General features: G+C 40.2%; 1 protein-coding gene and 1 long non-coding RNA gene across 2 annotated transcripts in view; one reads left to right on the forward strand and one right to left on the reverse strand.

Annotated features, from left to right (window-relative positions):
• Positions 1 to 9,113: 9,113 nt before the first annotated feature.
• On the reverse strand, positions 9,114 to 21,265 carry LOC125346941. The gene is made up of 2 exons (XR_007210071.1): positions 20,605 to 21,265; positions 9,114 to 9,460 (listed from the first exon to the last, which is right to left on the reverse strand). It is a non-coding gene; the product is annotated as an uncharacterized LOC125346941 (long non-coding RNA).
• Positions 21,249 to 22,523, forward strand: part of Rsbn1l (round spermatid basic protein 1 like) — a 43,688-nt gene continuing 42,413 nt past the window's right edge. Inside the window, exon 1 of the mRNA XM_048339877.1 lies at positions 21,249 to 21,814. Within this exon, the coding sequence (XP_048195834.1) occupies positions 21,265 to 21,814 (550 nt within the window). The 5' untranslated portion in view covers positions 21,249 to 21,264. The remainder of the gene's footprint in view (positions 21,815 to 22,523) is intronic.

Consider the following 22,523-nt stretch of genomic DNA (forward strand, 5'->3'; position numbering starts at 1 on the left):
TTCATGGTTTATTGCACAAAATTTATTTTAGTCTGTTCCTATAGAAATTTTGATGGTCTGTGTATCTCACTTAATTTGCATAAAATATAAGAATAAGCATGTTGCTGGATCTTAGTTCCTCATTTATGCCTATTAGTGTTACATGTTAGCCTTAAGGAATCTACTCAGTTTGTTCACATTTTCTCTCAAATATTTAGTTTCTCTTTTAAAATAGTTAACTTATTTTTTTACAACATGCTTAGGAGAAACATTACAGAACAATGATTTAGAATAAATTATCTTAAAATGCAGTTGACTAATTTCCATATGTCAATCATAAAATGAAGAATTCTAGGACATAGTATTCCATATTCTCATTTCTATGATTTGAGAAGATTATAATACAGTCAATATGTGTAGAGAATATCCTTGAAATTCATTTTGACTCACTTAACTGCCTCATAATTACTTGAAAACTCATAGCACACCATCAACACATCTTGCTAATTATTAAAGGTATAAACTTAGGATAATTTACTTTCCTAATGATACTGTTATCCATATTTATTTGTTTCTAATTAAGTTCAATTTCAAAGACCTGATCTTTTGTTTGAGAACATCATTGTAGTTCTATTGTTATGGAAGCGATATTCAAAATACCCAATGGTATATTTGAAAAGCAACACATACTGTTTTCACACTTGTCATAGGTATTAAAAAAACATTTTTTGCTGATAAAGACACTATTTTTACTTAAATATTAGAATTATCTTTAAGTAGTGTACAAAGAAGTTTCCATTCAACATGTCAGCTTTTGAATATAATGCATCTTGACCAGTGTCACCCCTTCTATCATTCCCTCCCATGTCTCCTAATTCTGCCCCTCTCCTCAAGTTATTGGGTTCCATTTTCATATATGAGAATATTAAACATTGAATATTATGACCATCCATCTTTCCTTCTTACTATTCTTTCCTTAATCTCCCCCCATTCCAGATTACACATTTCATCTTTCCCTGGTATTTGTTTTGTTAAACTGTAAATTTGTTGTTCTAAGCAGTTAAACCATTTCAATTCTACCCTACAAATACTGTGTTCAATGTGTTTGTGTATATATGTTTATGTAAGTAATGTCATTATCTAACTTGCACATATACTACCACATGTACATTTTGTCTCTCTGAGCCTGACTTACTAAACTTAATGTAATTTTTTCCAGGTTCATCCATGTTCCTCCAAGTGACATATCATTTTTTTTCTGAATGATGGGTAAAATTTCATTGTATATGTTCATATGCCCCATTTTCTTGATTCATTATTGTAGGATATCTAGGCTGGTTCCATAATTTGACTTTGCTGAGTAATATATACAAAGAACATGATAGAACATGGGTATGCAAGTGTCTTTACTGTGTTCTGTTTGTTTGGTTTTTGTTTTTTGGCCAGTCTTGGGCCTTGAACTCAGGGCCTGAGCACAGTCCCTGACTTCTTTTTGCTCAAGGCTAGCACTCTGCCACTTGAGCCATAGCACCACTTCTGGCCATTTTCTGTATATGTGATGCTAAGGAACCGAACCCAGGGCTTCACGTATTTGAGGCAAGCACTCTTGCCCCTAGGCCAGATTCCCAGTCCCTCTAACTGGTTTTTAAAAAAATCTTTTGGATAAATCCTCAAGAGTGGTAATGCTGGATCATAAGGTGGTTATATGGTGGGGTGTTTTTTTTTTTTTTTTGAGGAATCTCCAAACTGTCTTTGATTTATAGTTGCACCAGTTTACATTCTCACCAACAATGTGATAAGGTTCCTTTCCTCTTACATCCCCAGTAGTATTTGTCATTCATATTATTGAAGATGGCCATTCTTAACTACAGTAAGATGCAATCGGGCTGGGAATATGGCCTAGTGGCAAAGTGCTCGCCTCATATACATGAAGCCCTGGGTTTGATTCCTCAGCACCACATATATAGAAAAATCCAGAAGTGGCGCTGTGGCTCAAGTGGTAGAGTGCTAGCCTTGAGCAAAAAGAAGCCAGGGACAGTGCTTAGGCCCTGAGTTCAGTCCCCAGGACTGGCAAAAAACAAACAGTAAGATGCAATCTCAGTGTTGTTTTGATTTACATTTCCTTTATGGCCAGAGAAAAACAGGGTTTCCTTTTTTGTTCTTGTTTTTGTTAGTATGAAACAATACAAAGAATCCGTTTCTTTGCATGAAAAGTGCACAAATTCCATTGCTACCTTCCAGTTAACTGGAATAAGAATGAACATGAACTTAAGCTACACTGTGGGCATTTTTGGCATAGCACAAAATGACAAGATGAACAAGAATATGATGAAGAGTAATATGACATTTGCAGAGTTTTGTGGCAGGAGCCACATATGAGCTTGTTCACTGTAGGACTCAACCAGGGACAGACAGATCTCAAACACCAATGGAGCCACTCTACCTGACAGCAGAATCTCATGAGAAAATGAAGAACTTTTTTGAAAGTCAAAGCTCATTCATTCATTCTAGTTATATGAAGACCGATGAATGATCTAAGATTTAACCCTACTTGAATCTAAAAATAAATGGTTGCCCTAAACGTGTAGAATTGCTATGTATTTCTTTTCCTAGATTACAATTTTCTAAAAGACACCAGGTGTGCTTTATCCTTCTCAAATCCTCCACAGAGCCATACTTTCAGAGTCTAAGAATTAGAATAAGGAGTTACTGAGGAAAAACCAAAGAACAATCCCAACAACTAGATGACAACTCTTCTTCAGACATGTCTGAGATGGCTGGTTTTTTTTTTTTTATTTTAATTTTCTTTTTGGAGTGTTTTTCAGTTCCTCAGCATGGTTCTGTAGGTAAACGAAATTCTCTGTATTTTCCCAACAAATTCACCTTTGTTTAGGTTAGCTGAAATTGCTTCCATTGCTTACAAACAAATCTGATAGAAGACAAAGTCAGCCTGGTTCTCCTACAGTCTTTAGCAAAATTTTCCTTCCACAGGACCTTCCTTCTCAGTTTCCACAAAAGTACTCTGAATCATAATGGGGGTATCTTAGTTTTTAAGACCTCCAAGAATTAAATTCACATTTGTACCAGTTGTTTGCAGGATAATATTTCAAGAAAAAGTATATGGATGAAACTCTATGAATTTGACATTTAATTTACTATGTACCCCTGAATTACTTGAACCAGTATGTGGAAATGCCAGCTAAGACAGTCATATGAAACAAAGCCAAGTTTGATCCAGCAATTATAGTGGCAAGTTGGATGAGTCTTCTCGTGTGTGTGCACATGCGCTCGCATGCACATACGCAAGAACAAGAGAAAGAGAGCCAGTCTTGGGGCTTGAACTCAGGGCCTGAGTGCTGTCTTAGAGCTGCTTTTACTATACCAGTTTTGAGCCACAGCTTCACTTCTGGCATTTAAAAAAAAAATTATACTTGTTTGGAAGAGTCTCACAGACTTTCCTATTCAGGCTGGCTTTGAACTGTGACCCTCAGATTTGAGCCTCCTGAGTAGCTAGGATTATAGGAGAAAGTCGCAGGAGCTTGGCTGAATGAGTCTTCTCTATGTTGAAATAAGAGACAATCTTTATAGGATTGTATTAAGACCTTATGTATGTAAAGGGAGGGAATAAATATTATTGCTTTATTTGGCATTGGACTGGCTTCAGTTGGAACCACTACATTTCATTTTACATGTCATGTTCAGGAGAGAACAGCAACTGATTAAAGACTTGTGAAATTAGAACAGTTAGAAATTGGGCATGTTCAGTCAAATGTAAGAAATTCAAGAATGATGAATGATTAGCTGTACATATGTGAAGAAATGGTTCCCCAATGTGGTTTAGATAAATCAGTTAAGTTATTGGATTAATGATGAAAAGAACCCTGAAAAATTTAGAAGTCCAGAGTAAAAGACTGTGGAAACCTTAAACTGAACCACTTCTGGCTTCTTCTGTTTATGTGGTACTGAGAAATCAAACTCAGGGCTTCGTGCATGCCAGGCAAGCACTCTACTGCTAAGCCATATTCCCAGTCCCTGGAACCATGCTTTTAGCTGGTGATTTTGGAGATGGGATCTCAACAATTTTCTGCCCAGCTGGCTTCCTATGGATTTTAGACTCCTGGGTAGTTGTGAGCTACCTACCACAAGTGTTCATGCACATACACTTGTGTCTTGCTAATTTCACTCAACACTTAAAAAGGGCCTGGGGAACAGCTCCTAGAGCATGCGTTTAGCCTGTTACAAGCCTGAATTCGATTCTCAGCCCCACACAAACAAAAGTATCATGATTGGCTCTCAGGTAAAGAGAATGTTATATTCTGTCAGAGCTGAAAAAGAAATAGGCTGCTCCATCTAACAAGGATATTTTTCTATCCTTGAAAAGACTGGTGTATTCTCTGCCGGGTAGGTATGAACTGCTTAGGACTTGCTTTGCTGCAAAAATGCTTAGCTCCTTTGTGATCTCTCTCTCTCTCTCTCTCTCTCTCTCTCTCTTTGTGCCCATCCTGGAGCTTGAACTCAGGACATTGGGCACTATCTCTGAGCTTTTGTGCTCATGGCTAATACTCTACCACTTTGAGCCACAGCCCCCTTTAAGCTTTTTGGTAGTTAATCAGAGGTAAGAGTCTTACAGAGTTTCCTGCCCAGGTTGGTTTGAACCATGATCTTAAGATCTCAGTGTCCTGAATAGCTGGCTAGCTTCTCTTTCTCATTCATTCATTCATTCATTCATTCATTCAGTTATACCAGTTTGGGACTTGAACTCAGGGCCTGAGCACTGTCCCTGGCTTCTTTTTGCTCAAGACCAGCACTCTACCACTTAAGCCACAGTGCTACTTCCAGCTTTTTCTACATATGTGCTTAAGAATCGAACCCAGGGCTTCATGTATGTGAGGCAAGCACTCTACCACTAGGCCATATTCCCAGCCCTTCTCTTTCATTTTAAAAGACAATCTCAAAAGCTTTTGCTTACATTTGTTTCTTTGCAGGTGACTAATTTTAAGAAGTTTCTCACACCTTGATGGCTATATCTTAATAATTACCATTAGCATCCCATGTTCTATATTAACATGCAAATCAACCTTTATGCAATTAACCATTTCTCAGTAGCCAGAACTCTGGAGATACTGCAGTTTGTTCGCATGTCTATATGTCTTGCCCTGCAGGAGTGTCTGCATAAGTTTTATCTTGGAGTAGAGTAATTCACTACTATTGTTTGGAGATGGCCTGGTTGTTCTTTCAGTCTACACTATTACTTGAAGACTATTGGCCCTTAATTCTCCAACTGTGTTGGCTAAATCTCAGCTATACAAATATTATTCAGTCATATACAAATGCAGCTGTACTACTATGTAACATATGTTGTTGTAAAAGAGAAAAAAATCTTTCCTCAAGGAAATTCAGGTCTCATTCTTCAAAATGTTCTATCTCCTATCTTACGGTCTTCAAAGCACAAACCACACTCCGTTTATAATACTTTTCACATCTATTCCTTTTAAAGTATGTTTTATTCCCATTGTATAATTATTTCCTCTTCAACAGGTATCATATGTGAAATACATTATCATCTACTTCATGGAGCCAAGACTATGTTCATTAAGCTCATTGCTATACAATGAGAGTTTCATACACAATGTATTGCTAGCACATGGTATGAGCTCAGTAACTTATTTGCTAAAAGAATGAAAACTGTACCTATATTTTATTGTAATCATACTGTTTTCCTACTTTTGTCTCTTAAGTGTACCCTTCAGTAAATAGAAGAGTTTCTGAATTGAGATTCTTGTTCTGTTAAATTGGAGAAATGAGCTTGTTGATAGGTACTACAAATACAGAAACCTGAATTCGGAAGGATTTCAATGGTAAGCCAAACATTCTCATATAGTGCTGGCTTTTAAAACATTCTAAACATACCAAAGTTGATATAGTTCCAAATATTTATCAGGGGCTGGGGATATGGCCTAGTGGCAAGAGTGCTTGCCTCCTATACATGAGGCCCTGGGTTCAATTCCCCAGCACCACATATACAGAAAACGGCCAGAAGTGGCGCCGTGGCTCAAGTGGCAGAGTGCTAGTAGCCGTGAGCAAAAAGAAGCCAGGGACAGTGCTCAGGCCCTGAGTCCAAGCTCCAGGACTGGCCAAAAAAACAAAAACAAAAACAAAAAACAAACTAAATATTTATCAGTTTAGAATAAAATTTGATTATAAGCCATGGTGATGAAAAAGATCCACACATATTGAACTGGAGAAACAGTTTTTTGGGTCTATCAGAGTCCAAAGGTAGCAAAGGAATATTTAAATGAGAAAAAACAAAAAGTATTAAAAAGTAGTAAGAGCACTGATAATCCCTTATAGCAAAGTATGTATTTATGATGCCATAGACATCACATTCTTGAATATGTGGTCACAGGCTGCTATGTTGGCCACCAAGGGGATCAAATTAAAGAGGTCCAAACAGATTCTTATAAAACTGCTCCACTACTAGATAGCAACTCAAAGCCTAAGTTCCATGAAAGTAGGTTAGTAGCATTTTTTTTAAAGACACATTTATTCAGCATCATGATCAGACTATTACATTTAGCAATCAACAGCATGAGTGCAAAAAAAGAAAAAAAAGTCAACATTAAAACCCTTTTGTTGGAATGCTTTACACTTTCCACAGAACAGAAATTAAAATAACCTGTTATACAATTAGTCACAAATACACATGGACTCGAGTCCATGAGTATTGTCTAAAACATGTCTTCTTTGTAGCAGCTAGGCCCTGCCACCACTGTGCTTGGCTGAGTTCACAAATCTGTTGTAACCTGTAGCTTCCTTGTCACTTCTCTGGCTCTCCTCTCCTGCTAAACTTTGTTTCCTGGCAATAATTAAAACCTCTGCCACTGCCATAGCTACTGCTGCTGCTGCTGGAACCGCCATAGCCATCTTGGTTTCGTGGTTTGGCGAATTATTGGCCTCCATCACCAGAAGCCAGAGCTTCTGCCTTCAAAGTTTCCTCCCTTCATGGGTCCAAAATTTGAAGACTGATTGTTGTAATTGCCAAAATCATTGTAGCTTCCAACACCTCCAAAATTGCTACCATCATTACCAAATCCATTGTAGCCATCCCCACTGCAGCCATATCCACTGATTTTGACTCCCCTTTCTGCTTAATGGGGTTAAATGATCCTTTAAGATATAAACAAATGAAACAAAAACCTTTCTCTCTGAAACTATTGCATATCACTATTTTAAGCTAAGAGCAGACTACTTGCTAATCCCCTTTTCCTTTAAGGTAAATGTCAACACAAATGAATTTTTTGAAGACTCAACCCAGGGCCTTACACAGACTAAGTGCACACCCTACCACTGACTTAAACCCTTAGCCAGGAACAAATTGTTTATCCATTATAATGGCTTTAAAAAGTAGAATATGAACTGTGATGTCCAGAAAGTTAAATTATTGAATAGAGAGACAGACTAAAGGTAGAGCACAAATACTTTGGACTCTTAAAAACATAAACCAAGTCTGTACCTTTTTGGCCATGAATTACTCTGTTAGGGTGATTGTAATTAAGTACCACAAAGCACATAGCTTAAATAACAGAAATTCATTGTCTCATAGTTTTGGGGGCTCCAACTGGGATCAAGACATTGGTGTGCCGTGTTAGGAAGAATGTGTTGCTGTCTCTCCTTTTGCTTGAGGGTGTGCTGGCAACCTAGAATTTTTGTAAACACATCAACTGAATCTCTGCCTTTTATCTTCAAGTGATGTTTCCCTTATTTATGCATGTGTCCCAAGTTCTCCTTTTTATAAGAGTACTAGTCATATCAGATAAAAGGTCTACCTTACTCCATTTTAAGTCAACCTCTTTTTAGCCAATTACATCTTTAATGACCCTATATCAAATAAAGTTACATTCTGAGAACTGGGGGTTAGAATTTAGACACTGATTTTTAGGGTACACAGTTTAGTCTACAGTATACAAAATTTGTATTATTATAAACTTTATACAGTACAGTATTATATACATTATAATTTGTCCACTATCATTGTAAGATTTAAAATGGTAAAAGACAAATATGCATGGAAATAATATTTTTTCTCTCTGTTCCTTTTGTTTGCTTGTTTGCTTTTATTGGTCAGTAGTGGGCTTTGAACTCAAAGTCCCACACTTGCTAGGCTGGAGCTCTGGCACTTGAGCCACACCTCCAGGCTTTACTAATCATGTCTTTCTGAACTCAGATTGCCTTGCTACTTCTTGGATGGCACATCCCCAATCTCAAATAAATCAAGCTTTTATGCGAGACATCCAATCTTCCACAATCTGCTCTCAACTTTCTTGCCTGCCTGTCTCTTTTCACTCTTAACTTACCGGGCATTCCAACTGTGTGAAATCTGAACTGCTTGCAGTTTCCCACATGTGTTAGGCTCTTTCTTGGTTCAACCACTCTGCACATGCTGTTTCCTATTTCTGATGCCCTCATTATCTTTGCTTCCTGAGTGAACTGTTCTCTGAACTTGGTACAGATACCATCTTTTCTGAAGCAGTCTCCACTGCTTGCCCTGGGCAGGATAACCACTTTGTCAAGATCAGAGCACCTTGTCACATCTTATTTATTGCATATTTTGTTTACATATATGCTGACATCTTACCATTTTGGACCTAAAAGAAACAATGTAATTGCAGGTGGTGCCAGTTAATATTTGCCAAGTTAACAAGTCTCCAGACAGCTGGAACTGTTTACTTTATATTTTCAGTGGTCAGAATGGAGTTTGGAGCTGGGGATGTTGTTGAAACAGTGCTTAGCTAGTATGCACAAGGTCCTGCTTTCAAGCCCTAGCAATGCAAATAAAATGGAATTTGGCATAAATACTTAATATATGCTTTTGGAATTAAGGAAGGGCTTACTCTAACACTACAAATGGATAGTACTTGAAGATTTTCTTTTTCAAGAACAAGATTCTGATCTGTTCTGTAAGAATAACAAGCCTTTTCTTTGGCTTTTTTAGCTTAATAATACTTTAGCCTAATCTCTCTCTCTTTATCTCTCTTCAGTCTGCATTATGGCAAAAATCTTTAAGTGACTTATTATCATTATTTTAAATAGAGTAGTGTTAGGAAGAAGTATGGTTTTATAACAAAATCAAAGTATTCCATAATTTTAATGTTTTATTTTCAAAATATTTCCATGCTTTCAAATAAGAAATACAGTAATCATACGTTAGTAAGTAAACAGGAGAGCTTTAAAATAAAGAGATTAGGTGTATAAATGAATGTGACATTTCAAATTCTGATAATTATTTACAAACAGCAAAGGTAAATCTAACATCAGAATTTCAAGTTTTCCTCCTATTGTTTAGTTTGAAGAAAAACTGTGATAACTGAAATAGTGTTTAAGTATTTGGTGGATAGTTTCCTCTTTCTTTTCTCTTCTTCTTTTTCTTAACTGGCTCTGCATAGTCAGCTGAAGTCAAGCAGCAAACAGTACCTGGTGAAGCCTATGAGCAATGAGCAGGAAACAAAACATGGTTATGTGAACATTTGTCTCTCTTTCTCATTAAAGGCCTTATATAAACAAAACGTGTATATTGACTCTTCAGCATGCAAGGCCTAAGAACCATTTAATCCACAGTCTGGCTCTAACCCATTTTTGAGATTACTCTCATTTTATGGTACTTAATGACTCTTGTACTTGAACTGTAATTAACTTGCAAAGAGTAGGATATTAAACATGCCATTATTCTATATATCTTCAAATACACTTTCTTCAGTCTAGAATGTCCTTCCCCACATTTTCCTACTATCCACTAAAATGTAGTTTACATATGTTCTCTTAACTTTCTCAGCTAGAGCCATCTGTATTTTCACTGTACACAGCATTGTATTAGCCCAGAGGGCTACAATGTTTCTGTTGATGTCTATTACTTCAATTATATTGTCACCACACTGTCAAGCTATGCTAGATAGGCATATAAAGCTACTCAATACTGTCTCTTGTATGAATAAGTCAGTAAGAAGTGAGAACATGGTCTCAAACAACAAAGCAGAAATGAAAAGATTACTTGGAAACAGATCACACGATTATAATTAGTTCCATGAGTGGTCATACCTGTTTTGTTTCTTGCTCTATACTCCTAGCACTTCACCTGACAACATATGGGTACTTGTCAAGTATTTACTGGCTAAACAATATATGGGGAAAATAGGAAAAAGCAGACTAATAACTACCTGAAAATAAACCTAAGAAGGGAATGCACAAATAGTCAGAAAGGCAAAGATTGGGAGGATCAAGATTGGAGACTAGCCCAGACAAAAAGTTTGTATGATTCTATTTCAAAAAATAGCTGGGTGCAATGGAACATGTAGCTGGGCGCAATGGAGAATATCTATCATTCTAGCTATGGAAGTATGAATAGGGCAACCATGGTTCAGGCTGGCCCAGGCAAAAAGGGAGACCCTAACTCAAAAATTATCAGAACTGGGGCTGGGAATATGTCATAGTGGTAAAGTACTTGCCTGGTATACATGAAGCTCTGGGTTAGATTCCTCAGCACCACATATATAGAAAAAGCCAGAAGTGGAGCTGTGGCTCAAGAAGTATAGTGCTAGCCTTGAGCAAAGAAAAAAAAAAAAGAAGTCAGGCACAGTGCTAAGGCCCTGAGTTCAAGCCCCAGGACTGGCAAAAAAAAAAGAAAGAAAAAGAAAAAATAATTACAATGTAAAGAGTCGTGTGTGTGTGTGTGTGTGTGTGTGTGTGTGTATGTATATGTGCATGCGTGCACGTGCACTGGGAGAGAGTTGTCTATTAAACTTGACTGCTGTCTTTAGTCTGCTTTGTGTCTCTTTTAAGCCCTTTTCACAGTATTGTCAGGCCTCTCTTTTTAGACATTAATAAGCAGTAGGAGGCCTCAATTTTCAATTCATAGGTCTTCCCTCCCCCCTCATAGCTTTTTAACTGCCCATTTAAAAAGTGCCCTAACAAATGGGTACCACTGGTTCATGCCTGTAATCCTATCTACCCAGGAAGCTGAGAATTGATGATTGCAGGTCAAAACCAGCATGGGCAGGAAAGTCTATGAGACTCTTATCTCCAATTAACTAGCAAATACTCTGGACATGGAGCTATGGGTCAAGCAGTAGAGCCTTATCCTTGAATGAAAAAGCTCAGGGACAGTTCAAGCCTCAGGACCTGCAAGTGCCCCTCCTACCCCCCCCCCAAAAGAAAATTAACATCAACACTCTGATTTTGTATTAATGGCTCCCTGGTTTGTATTTTTGTATATCTTCTGCATTTGCCACCTGACTGCTTAACATTTTCTATGACTATGGCTGTGAGAGCACTTAAAATCCAACATGTGTGTGATCAAGAGAGCAAAGTCTTTTGAAAAGTATGTTTTTGTCTCCTTTTTTCCTGCCTGAAACCTTATTTCCCTGAGGTTGTACTAACTGTGGGAAGAAAGAATACAGTGTGCAACCCCCTAGCTGTGAAGCACGGCAGTGAGGGTGGGGGATGAGCCTGGATGAGGCTTAGGGAAAGGTCTTAAGGGCCAGTCCAAAGAGCCTATTTGCCTTTTCTCCTTCCTATATCTCGGAGGAGGGGGCCTGGGCAGTAGCTATTAAGATTGTAAGCATACAGGATGTATTTTTGTTATTCAGCATTTCAGGTAATTCAGGTAAATTCTCACTTTTTAATGACCTTTTCCTCAAATGGAATATGTACTTAAGATCAGGGAAAGGCAGAAAACTGGAGAAAAATAAACCTAAAAGTTGGAGGAGGTCGATTAGCCATTGCTTCAAGGCTTTCATGAAGAGCCACAACACAGGAAGCAGAAAGTAGAGTATAAGAAGCAAAGCAGAGAAGTACAAATGTATCTCTTGTGGGTTAAACTTGCTGCTAGAATTTTCATAGGGAAGGACATTAGATCATTTTTATACCAAGTTTTAAAAAAGGGTAAGGAAGCCTATTAAAATATGACAGGAGCTTTATTCACTGATGGAAATCTATAAAAGGGAACGCAATCTAGTAAGGAGTAGATTTGGAGAGAGAAAAGTCTATCATGACCTTAAAGCCTAGGTATGGCAACATATAGAGAAAAATTACGAACTTTGAGTGCCTGGATTGAAACCCTACCCCATACCTGGTTTGTGAATTTCCTTTTCTATATATCCTTTACTTGCATTTTGAGCAAGAAAACCAAGCCTTCAGAGAAACCATTGTCAACTTCATAGGGTCACACTGTCAGACTTTCAGACTTTTCAGGCCTATAGGTAGAAGGAGGCAGTACCTGGTGCCCTGTGGGAATCTCATGTCTATTCCAGTTCTAAACACTTTTCTAAGGCCATTTCCAAAACTGAGCTAGAATTCCATGATCATTCTATTTTTTTTTTTTTTTTTGCCAGTCCTGGGCTTGGACTCAGGGCCTGAGCACTGTCTCTGGCTTCTTTTTTTGCTGAGGGCTAGCACTCTGCCACTTGAGCCACAGTGCCACTTGTGGCCATTTTCTATATATGTGGTACTGGGGAATCAAACCCAGGGCTTCATGTATATGAGGCAAGCACTCTTGCCATTAGGCCATATTCCCAGCCCATTCTGGCTCTTAACCCAGTTAGTTTTCCTTCAAGTCTTCTTTGCAGAGGGAATCAAAACTTTATTTTGACAATTAGTTCAGTTAATTACAGAAAATAGGCATTTCCCCAAAATGCCACATGTTTTAGGGTACAAATAGACACCAGTGCACGTCAAACTATGACTGTCACAAAGCTGGCATTTTTATTGGTTTAATTTTAGATTCTTTGAAATGCTTGCCTATGTAAATTAATATTCAATACCATGAAATAACAAGTTTTATACTCTATTATTTTACTTACCTAAAATTCCAGAGCTGGTTATTGTTGTTGTTATTGTTGGTTTTTGAGACAGGGTCTCTGTACAACTTAGGCTGTCCTCAAACTGGCCATCCTCCCCTCAGCCTCCCAAGTCCTGGGATTTATAGGCATGCTACAGTATGCTAAGAAACTGGCTCTTCTTAATTCTCCTCATATTAAAGGTTACTTCTACTTTAAAAAGTTACTTCATACCATTAGTTTGAAAATGGATGTATAATTAAAACATCTAAAGAACCATGAAAGAAATGACCACTTTTTAACTTAATTTTAAAATCTAACCCAAAGTATGATTAAGACTCGACATTGTGGTCTGTGAATACGGCCTAGTGGAAAAGTGCTTGCCTGGTATACATGAAGACCTGGGTTCAATTCCTCAGCACCACTGAAGAAGTGGCGGCGCTGTGGTTCAAGTGGTAGAGTGCTAGCCTTGAGCAAAAAGAAGCCAGGGACAGTGCTCAGGGCCTGAGTTAAAGTCCCAGGACTGTCCAAAAAAAAGAAAAGAAAAGAAAAGATTTGACATTGTAATCTAGGCACCAGTGGATCACACCTGTAATCCTAGCTACTCAGGAAGCTGAGATGTGAGGATCACTATTTGAAGAGCAAGTAGGAAAGTCTGTGAGATCTTATTTCGAATAAACTACTCAGAAAAAAAATGGAAGTGAAGCTGTGGCTCAAGTGGTAGAGCACTAGTCTTGAGCAAAAGCAACTCAGGGACAGCACCCAAATCCTGAGTTCAAGCCTCAGGTCCAGCATGCATGTGCGTATGTACCCTTTATTTTTTGCTGGTCTTGGGGCTTGAACTTTGGGCCAGGGTACTATCCCAATAGTTTCAAGGCTACTGCTCTACCACTTGAGCCATAGCTCCCCTTCTGGCCTTTTGTGGTTAATTGGAAATAAGAATCTCATGGACTTTCCTGTTCAGGCTAACTTTGAACCCCGCTCCTCAGATCTGAACCTTCTGAATAGCTAGGATTATAGGTATGAACCGCTGTCACCCACCTGTATATATTTTAATACTACGGAGGACTAAACCAGGGGCTTTAAGAGTAAAATGTTCTACCATGGATCTAAAAACTAAAATGCATACACATATGCAAATGCATACACCAAACACATTATTCACACCCTTGAGAAGCTCACAGAGACTGAAGGATGACCAGTATGTTAAACAATCCTAAGCAAAGTAATGATGGTACAGGGGACATCAACTCTGATTTGGCAGACCAGGAAATGAGGCTTTAGTCATAATTTGAATGATAAACAGAACTTTCTTGGGTATCTCAGGCAGAAGAAAAAGAATAGACATATAGTCCAGAAAAAATGAATTTGAGGGTAGTAGGAGAGTGAGAGAGATAAGGGCTCTGGGGTTGTATAAAGAATGGCTTGCATGCTACATTAAAAACTAAAACTTTGGGGGGCTGGGAATGTGGCCTAGTGGCAAGAGTGCTTGCCTCGTATACATGAGGCCCTGGGTTCGATTCCTCAGCACCACGTATACAAAAAATGGCCAGAAGTGGCGCTGTGGCTCAAGTGGCAGAGTGCTAGCCTTGAGAAAAAAGAAGCCAGGGACAGTGCTCAGGCCTTTAGTCTGAGGCCCAGGACTGGCAAAACAAAACCTAAAACTTTTATTCTGTATGTTAGGGCAGTACTGAAGGGAATGAAACATAATCAGGTTGGTATTTTAAATTTTAATTTGGGGAGTAATAAAGAAAACAGGAAACTAGAGGTAGAATTGAACAACCAAGAAGAAAAATCATTGACAAAAATCCAAGCTGATTTGAAGCCTGAAGGCCCAAGGCAACAGTGAGAATAAAGACAAATTGACTAGGAATGACACTGGTTGCAAATGGTAGTGGGGGAAATACTAAAGGAAGATTCCTAGGTCTGTGGCCTGAGTGACAAAGTGGATAAGGAACTCAAGAAAAATGAGAATAGGTGGTATAAAGCTGCAGGTATCTGAGTTTACACAGATGGTGGTGTCCACTGGGAGGAATCAGGAACAAAGCCAAAAAAGACAGAGACAGATGTGAGAATGGTCTGCATTTAGAAGACATGATGATGAGCAATACCCCATAAAAATTCCACAGCATCAGAAAAAAAAAAAAAAGCATCTCCCCAAGAATCTCCAACAGGGTAAAATAGAAGAGAAGGGACAGTAATAACAGCTTGGATGCACAAAAGCAGGCAGCTGTGATGACATAAAGTCAGCAACAGAAAGACAAGTAACTGAGGGGGGCAAGTAACTGAGGTGTTAACAAATGTTTGGTACAAGTAATATAATGAAAGATCTAGGCTGGATAGTAAAGAAAGCATAGTTGGGATGGATTACTGCAGGGTTCTGAGATTTACTGGGAAAATAAAAGGACATTCAGTACAATGTAAAGTCCAGATAAATAATTTTTATTTATTTTCTTAGTTGTGGGCTTGAACGAAGGGCCTGGCACTGTTCCTGAGCTAGCATTCTACCACTTTTAAGCCACAGCTCCACTTCCAGTTTTTGAGTGATTAATTCAAGACAGAGTCTCACGGAGATTTTTCTGTCTGGTATGGTTTTGAACTGCAATCTTCAGATCTCAGCCTCCTGAGTAGCTAGGATTACAGGCATGAGCCACCAGCATCTAGCTCAGATAAAAAATTCTTTGAAAGAATGTTTTTAATACTGTAGGGGCATACTCTAAAAATTATTTGATGTTTATTAACTGGGTATCCTGTGATTTGGGCAACATCATTAGAAAAGATGGAGAGTCCTGAGGTCAAAGGTGTAAAGCTAAATTTATTTATTTTTGTTGGAGCTGGGGATGAAACTCAGGGCCTCTCACATGCTGGGCAAGCAATTCTACCACTGATTCCTTGAAATATGTTAGTGTATATCTGTCTGTAATCCCAGCACTAGTGAGGCTGAGGCAGGAGGCAGGAGGGTCTCAAGTTTGAGGCCAGCTTGGAGTATATTTTGAGAGAGACAGAGATAGGAAGGAAGGAAAGAAGGAAGGAAGGAAGGAAGGAAGGAAGGAAGGAAGGAAGGAAGGGCCCAAGAGTAAGGAAGGAAGTGAGCTAGATAGATAGTAAAACACTGCAGCTTAAGACTTCAGAGATGAAGGAAAGAGTTGTGGGTAATGAAAAGAACAAAGGAAGAACTATTGGAGTTTGTGGCTGAAACAAAATGGAAATGTAGCTCTGAGAAGAAACAATAAGCTGGGAATATAAGATGGGTGATTAGTATACATAGCTAAAGTGATGGTTGGAGGGCAAAGGGGAAGTAAATCAGTGCAATATGATGAGAGTTGCATCACAGAGAAGCATGGACTCTTTGTAGACACTAGAGGCTCTTATTTTATTTTTTTTGCCAGTCTTGGGCTTGGACGCAGGGCCTGAACACTGTCTCTAGCTTCTTTTTGCTGAAGTCTAGCACTCTGCCACTTGAGCCACAGCACCACTTCTGGCCATTTTCTATATATGTGGTGCTGGGGAATCGAACCCAGGGCTTCATGTATATGAGGCAAGCACTCTTGCCACTAGGCAATATTCCCAGCACTAGAGGCTCTTATTTATAACCTGAAATTCTGTGTTGCATAACTTGGGAGATGATTTCCAACATAGTATAAGCATTTTTTGAAAAGTGTGGTCTGTATTCTGTGTCCTCAGAGAGCAGTCAGGTTTCAGACAAGATGGTATAGGGTAGTATGTTTTCAATAGAGCTATTATAGAGGATGGAAAGAACAGGTGCTATCGAAGCAACACTGGCATCTCCAACAACAACAAAACAAAACTAAAAGCTATGGGGATGAGAAGAAAAGGAACAAAAAGGAACTTAATCTAACTGAGCATGTTGGTTCATGCCTGTAACCCCAGTACTCAGGAGGTGAAAACAGGAAGGTTGTAAATATGAGACTGGCCCAGGAAAGAAGTTAGTAAGATTTTATCTCAGAAACAAGCTGAACATGGTGATGCATGTCTGAATTCCTGTTATTTGAATTAGTGAACTTCTCTAGCGAGGTCTTCAAAAGGGAGGAGGCCTCAGTTCTTAGATACTAAATTCATGATATCTTGAAAAAAAAAAAGAATTTTAGAACATATCAGGTAGACCAACTAATTTAATGTATTTATTAAAAAAAATTGTGTGTGTGCCAGTTGGGGTTTAAACTCAGGGCCAGGGTTCTGTCCTTGAGCCATAGCTCCATTTCTGGCTTTTATGGGTAGTTAACTGGAGATAAATTTTATAGACTTTCCTGCCTGGACTGGTTTCTAACCGTGATCCTCAGATCTCAGCCTACTGAGATGCTGAGAATATAGGTATGTGATGCTAGCCCCTTGCTAAGGAAGTTTATTATTCAGTTAAACCAAACCAAAGAAAGGATAGTACACAACCCAGACATGTGTGTGGGCACATCTGATAATAGGGACAATTACTAATCTAATAGAGGACTTTCTGGTCACGAAGTGGGCTGGGGGTTTGGTTCCAATTTGCTCTGGGATGAACATTTCCCTTTGTTCTAGACACTTGGTATATTTAATCATTCTTGCTATTACACTAGTTTATAAACTGGGCCTAAACATACCAAGAGTTAGTCTCTTCATTAAAATTGGCTCATTACAACAAAGGATTCTGCCAGATTCTGTCTCCCTTCAAGACAATCATCCTCGAGAAGAATGTTTTCTTTTGCAAATACTTTTCGTGCCCAGAGAATTCATTCATTTTCCCAAGTGGTCTCCTTCCCCCCACCTTTCCCCAAGAATACTGTTTTTCTTTCAGATATCCTTGATCAGTTCCCAATGTGCACTAATTATTTGGGTAAGTGGGCAAAGTCAGAGATAAAGAGTTGCTCCTTTTCCTCTTTATGAAATCTTGCAGCTTATTGAGACAATGTATGGCTCAAGCAAAAGAAGTAGTGTTCCTATGCTTTCAGTCAAGTTATTTACTAATACAGTATTTTTTTATGTTCAAAAAATACTGCTTGTTGGGCTGGAAATATGACCTAGTGGTAGAGTGCTTCCTAGGTTCTATTCCTCAGCACCACATATCTAGAAAAAGCCAGAAGTGCTTCTGTGACTCAAGTGGTCGAGTGCTAGCCTTGAGCAAAAAGAAGCCAGGGACAGTGCTCAGGCCCTGAATTAAAGCCCCAGGACTGGCCAAAAAAAAGAAAAAATACTGCTTGTCAATTGTCTAATACAATATTTATCTATGATTTCCTGGTTGTCATTTCCTCCTTTTCCCTGATCTATCCTGCCTTGGTGCCAGCTATTTAGGAGGCAGAGGTAGGATTACAATTAGAGGCCAGCCTTGGTAAGGTTAAAGTGAGACCCTAATTCAGGAAAAAAAAACAAAAACAAACAAACAAAAAAACCTAAAAAAGAAGAAGACTGGGGGCAGTAGCTTAATCAAAGCTCTTGAGTTCAAGCTGCAGTATGGGTACTGTGGAGTGGGAGAAGGGTAGGAAGGACCTTAAATCTAGACTGGAAAGAGAAGGGAGATTACTCCAATGAAATGAGGCTTGAGCTGAGATCTGAGAGGGAAAAAAAGTACCTGAAACTAGTCAATCTTTCAGTGTTTCTAGGTCAGTGAATGATGCCACTGTCTATCAAGTTATGCAGTTTAGAAATATAGAAAGCATGTATGACAATTCCTTCTCTTGGGTTCATTATTGAAACACACATGTCTATCTATCTGTATGTATATGTGTGTATGTATGCTGTGATGGTAACTGACAGGTTTTAAGAATGGAGGACATATGAACAGACTTAGATTTTGAAAAGAGATCTGGAAAAAAAACAAGGAGATTAGAAAAAAAGGTAATGTAGTCAAACAGGTAAGAAGAGGAGGTAGGTATGTGGAATAGAGAAACAATAGTGGACAGCCTAAATGGCAGTGAGGAGATAATGCCAAAAGGAATTGATTATAGTGATATAAATTCTTGCCTAGTTAAATACTGTTAGGAATGAGACAGTTGAAAAAGAATGGCTGGTTATGAAGGCGAGTAAAAAGTTTCCTTTCACTAGTCATCTCTTAATTATAATTAGGCAAGTTTTACAACATAGAGTTAGGCCCTAGGTAGGATATTCTTGTCTTCTTCTCAGTCCTGTTCTTGTTGTAAAGGCAAAGAGTGTATGAAAAAGTGCTATGCCTGCTGGGAGCTTGCACATATTTTTAGACTGGAGAGTAGACGGAACTGCTGATTGGACATCACTGATTGCAAGGCACACAGGATGTGGACATATGTCAAACATATCAGGTATGTGCATGGCCTCATTTGGGGTGGCAGTCAAAGAAGCTGGGGTGGGAAGAGAATAAAAATCAGTTGGGGACTGATTGAGAATTCTAAAATTAAACCTGGCTTGTCAGATCATTATGGAAATGGTCAAGAGATTAGTAGAATAAAATAAATTTTATACATATTTGCTAGCCTGACTTATAATTTCTGAATATTTAAACAGATGGTACATTGTATCTTCATAACCACATCCTTGTACAGACTCTACTAAGTCCAGGCCAGGCCTGAAACCAGTGTATTACTGGACAAGGAATGTGGGAGATGAATGAGTAGTACAAGTTTTCAGGTACTATATTTATGTATATAAAATGCTTTTTTTTTTGGGGGGGGGTGTCCCTGTCCTAGGGCCTGTCCTGAAGCTTTTTTGGTTGAAGGCTAGTACTCTCTCTCTCTGCCACTTGAGCCATAGTTCCACTCCTGGCTTTTCGGAGGTAAGACTTTTAAGGACTTTCCTGCCTGGGGTGGCTTTAAACTGTAATCCCTAGGTCTCGATCTCCAGAATAGGTATGTACAGGCATGAGCCACAGGTGCCTTGCTAAGACATTTCTTTTTAAGGTTACTGATTAATAAGTTATTTTAACTGTAATGGTTTTAGTGTGATTTTTGAAGTTTCTAGAAAGCCTAAGTTTACAATGTGAGAGGGAACTTTCTGATCACTAACCAAATTTACTTAAAATAAGAGAAAGGTCTTAACAGATGAAGCAGCCTAAGTATTCAGTGAGTGGATGACTTCCGGTCTTCTGCTTTTACTCTAGCAGTACTACTATTTATGAAGATATCCGCTTCCACTCAATTCCAATTCCAAACTGCTTTTACTATCAGGCAGTAAAGGGTTAAATATTTGAATTACAATTTCCTGCACCTAAAAATAAATAAATATATCTCTAAACCGACATCACATTTTGACCCTCCCCCAACTTTCCCTCTCCAAATCCTAAGGGAGTGGAGATTAAGAAAAAAGAAAAGAGTAACAAAATAACAAAAGAATTCGGACATTACAGAGAGAGTTCTCAAGAATGGGTATTCCTGAAAGGTTACTTTTAACTGATTCCAGAAAGTAACTGGAAACTCTGGGTTCCTCTTGGGAATCATTCAATCTCCTCTCACTTGTCATCTACTTGGTTTTTACATCCTTCCTTTGTCTTTCTCTCATGAGATTTAAATAAGTTAAAACTATGCTTTGTGCTGCGTTTTAACTGTAACCCATCTCCCCAAATTCCTTGTCATCTAAACTAAAACCAATCTCCGAGAAGTCCTTATCTTTTAAGAAAAACAATCACGGCTTATAAAATATCGAACACTCCGGGCGCTAAATAATAAACACTAAAATACTGAACCTTACAAAAAAATCTTGCTTTTCAAACATGTTTTGAGTATCGCTAACACGTTTCTCTTGGTGACCTTAAGATACAATAATGCTAAAATCAAGGACATTAAGCATCAAGTCACAACAATTTAAAGTCTTCAAACCCAGGGGAGGGAATTCTTACCTTCAAGGTCGGAGGCAAGGCGAAAGTTCTGGTGTTGCTGGAGATTATTTCCCTCAGAGCGCCAGCGTTCATGAGTTTAGCATGAGTAAAATAGTTTCTGGTTACCCCATTAATTTTTCCCCCCTTTTTTTGCCCCTCCGTCAGCCGACTGCGGTCTGACAAAAGAAAAGCCTTAATTTTCTGCAAAGTTTGTTCTCAGAGCCGAGCATCCCTGAAATGCAGTTTTCTGGACGCGCAGAGGCAGAAAGGAACTAGACACCTCAAGAAGAAAAAATAATACTTGAAAGTGGCATAACTAAGATGAAAATCTTCGGGGAAGAGACTAATGTCACCCCAGTCAGGGAAGATTTGGGGTTCCAAATCTCTTCCCAGAGACTCAGGGTACCCGAGTTCACGCAGGAGACAGCTGAAGCAACTACTCGCGCAGCACCGGTCCCGAGCCGCGCCCCGCCGAGCTCTGACCTCCAAAGAGGGTCTACTGGGCAATCCCACCCCTTAGGCTTACGTCCAGGTATTTGATTGGTGGTTAGATGGGTCCCTCAGCAAAGATAGCCCAATGAAAGGCCCTGCCGGTGGTCAGACTGCCCCTCCCCGGGCGGAGGGCCCGCCCCATGCCCCGCGCCTGGAAGCGGAGAAGAGTAAATACAACAGGAGTGCAAAATGGCGGAGCCCCCGAACCCGATACGCGGCCCCGCTGCCGCCGTCTCGGAGAAAGAATCGCTTAGCAGGCTGCAGTCTTCTTCCCGAGATTCACTAGGTTCCCTGTCCGCCAAGAAGGTCCGGACCGAGGAGAAAAAGGCGCCGCGGAGGGTGAACGGGGAAGGGAACAGCGGCGGGAACAGCAGGCAGCCGCAGCCGCCAGCGGCACCTTCGCCTCAGAGCTACGGCAGCCCGGCGTCGTGGAGCCTCGCCGCCCTGTCCGCCGTTCCCTCCGCGTCATCTCGGAGCTGTGTGTCCTTCTCCCCGGGCGCGGCCATCTCCTCTGCAGCCTCCGTTTCCCCGTCTCCGTCGGCGCCGCGCACCCTGCTGGTGCCCCCGGCGCTGCTGCACGCCCCGCCGCCCCGTCTCCTGTTGCCGCCCGCCGCCCCGGCAGCCCCGGCCGCCGCCAAGCCGCGCAGACCCAAGGAGAAGCGCGAGAAGGAGCGGCGGAGGCACGGGCTCGGCGGGGCCGCCCGCGAGGAGAACGGGGAGCTGAAGCCGCCGCCGCGAGGTGGGCGCGGGGAGGTGCGGGGAGGAGTAGGGGCGCCGGCGGGGCCGGGCGGGCCGGGCCGGGCCGGGGTGGGGGGGAACGAGCGCGGTGGCCGCGTGCGGCAGCCCCGAGGGGGCGGGAGGCGTCGGGTTTCCCGGCCGGGGATGATTTTGCAGTCCCCGAGGGTGACCGGAAATGGAGCCTGTGATTTCTGGTTGCGGGGAGGAGAGAAGGGTCGGAACTCCTGTTATTTCTCTGTCGTGGGGGTTTTCCTCCTGGCTAATGCTCTGTAGGATTTGCAGGAATCGATCGAGAGGAGGACCTTCCTGGATGTTTGGGGAGATGGGAGAGGAGATACGGGGAAGGGGTGTGTGTGTGTGTGTGTGTGTGTGTGTGTGTGTGTGTGTGTGTGTGTGTGTGTTGGTTTTTTAAAAAGATGCTCGATTGATAATTAAATCGTTCGTAGGAATTTATGTTTGTGACACAGTCAGCAACATCCGAAAAATCCTGTCAAAAAAAGAGGGGTGTGTGTGTGGAGCATATTGGCGCCAGCTGGAAACCACTAGAGGCATGAGCATTTCATCCCTATTAGGGAAATGAGGTCGCATGTTGGGCCGCTAGTGTGTTGTAGGCTAAGATACCACCCCCTGGACCTCTCATTGCCCCATATTGTTGAGTGTTTTGAATGGTCCTTTTTGAAATACCACCCTTCAGAAGAATTTTCAGCCAT

The sequence above is a fragment of the Perognathus longimembris genome, chromosome 2, assembly GCF_023159225.1.
Source record: "Perognathus longimembris pacificus isolate PPM17 chromosome 2, ASM2315922v1, whole genome shotgun sequence".
Taxonomy (NCBI): domain Eukaryota; kingdom Metazoa; phylum Chordata; class Mammalia; order Rodentia; family Heteromyidae; genus Perognathus; species Perognathus longimembris.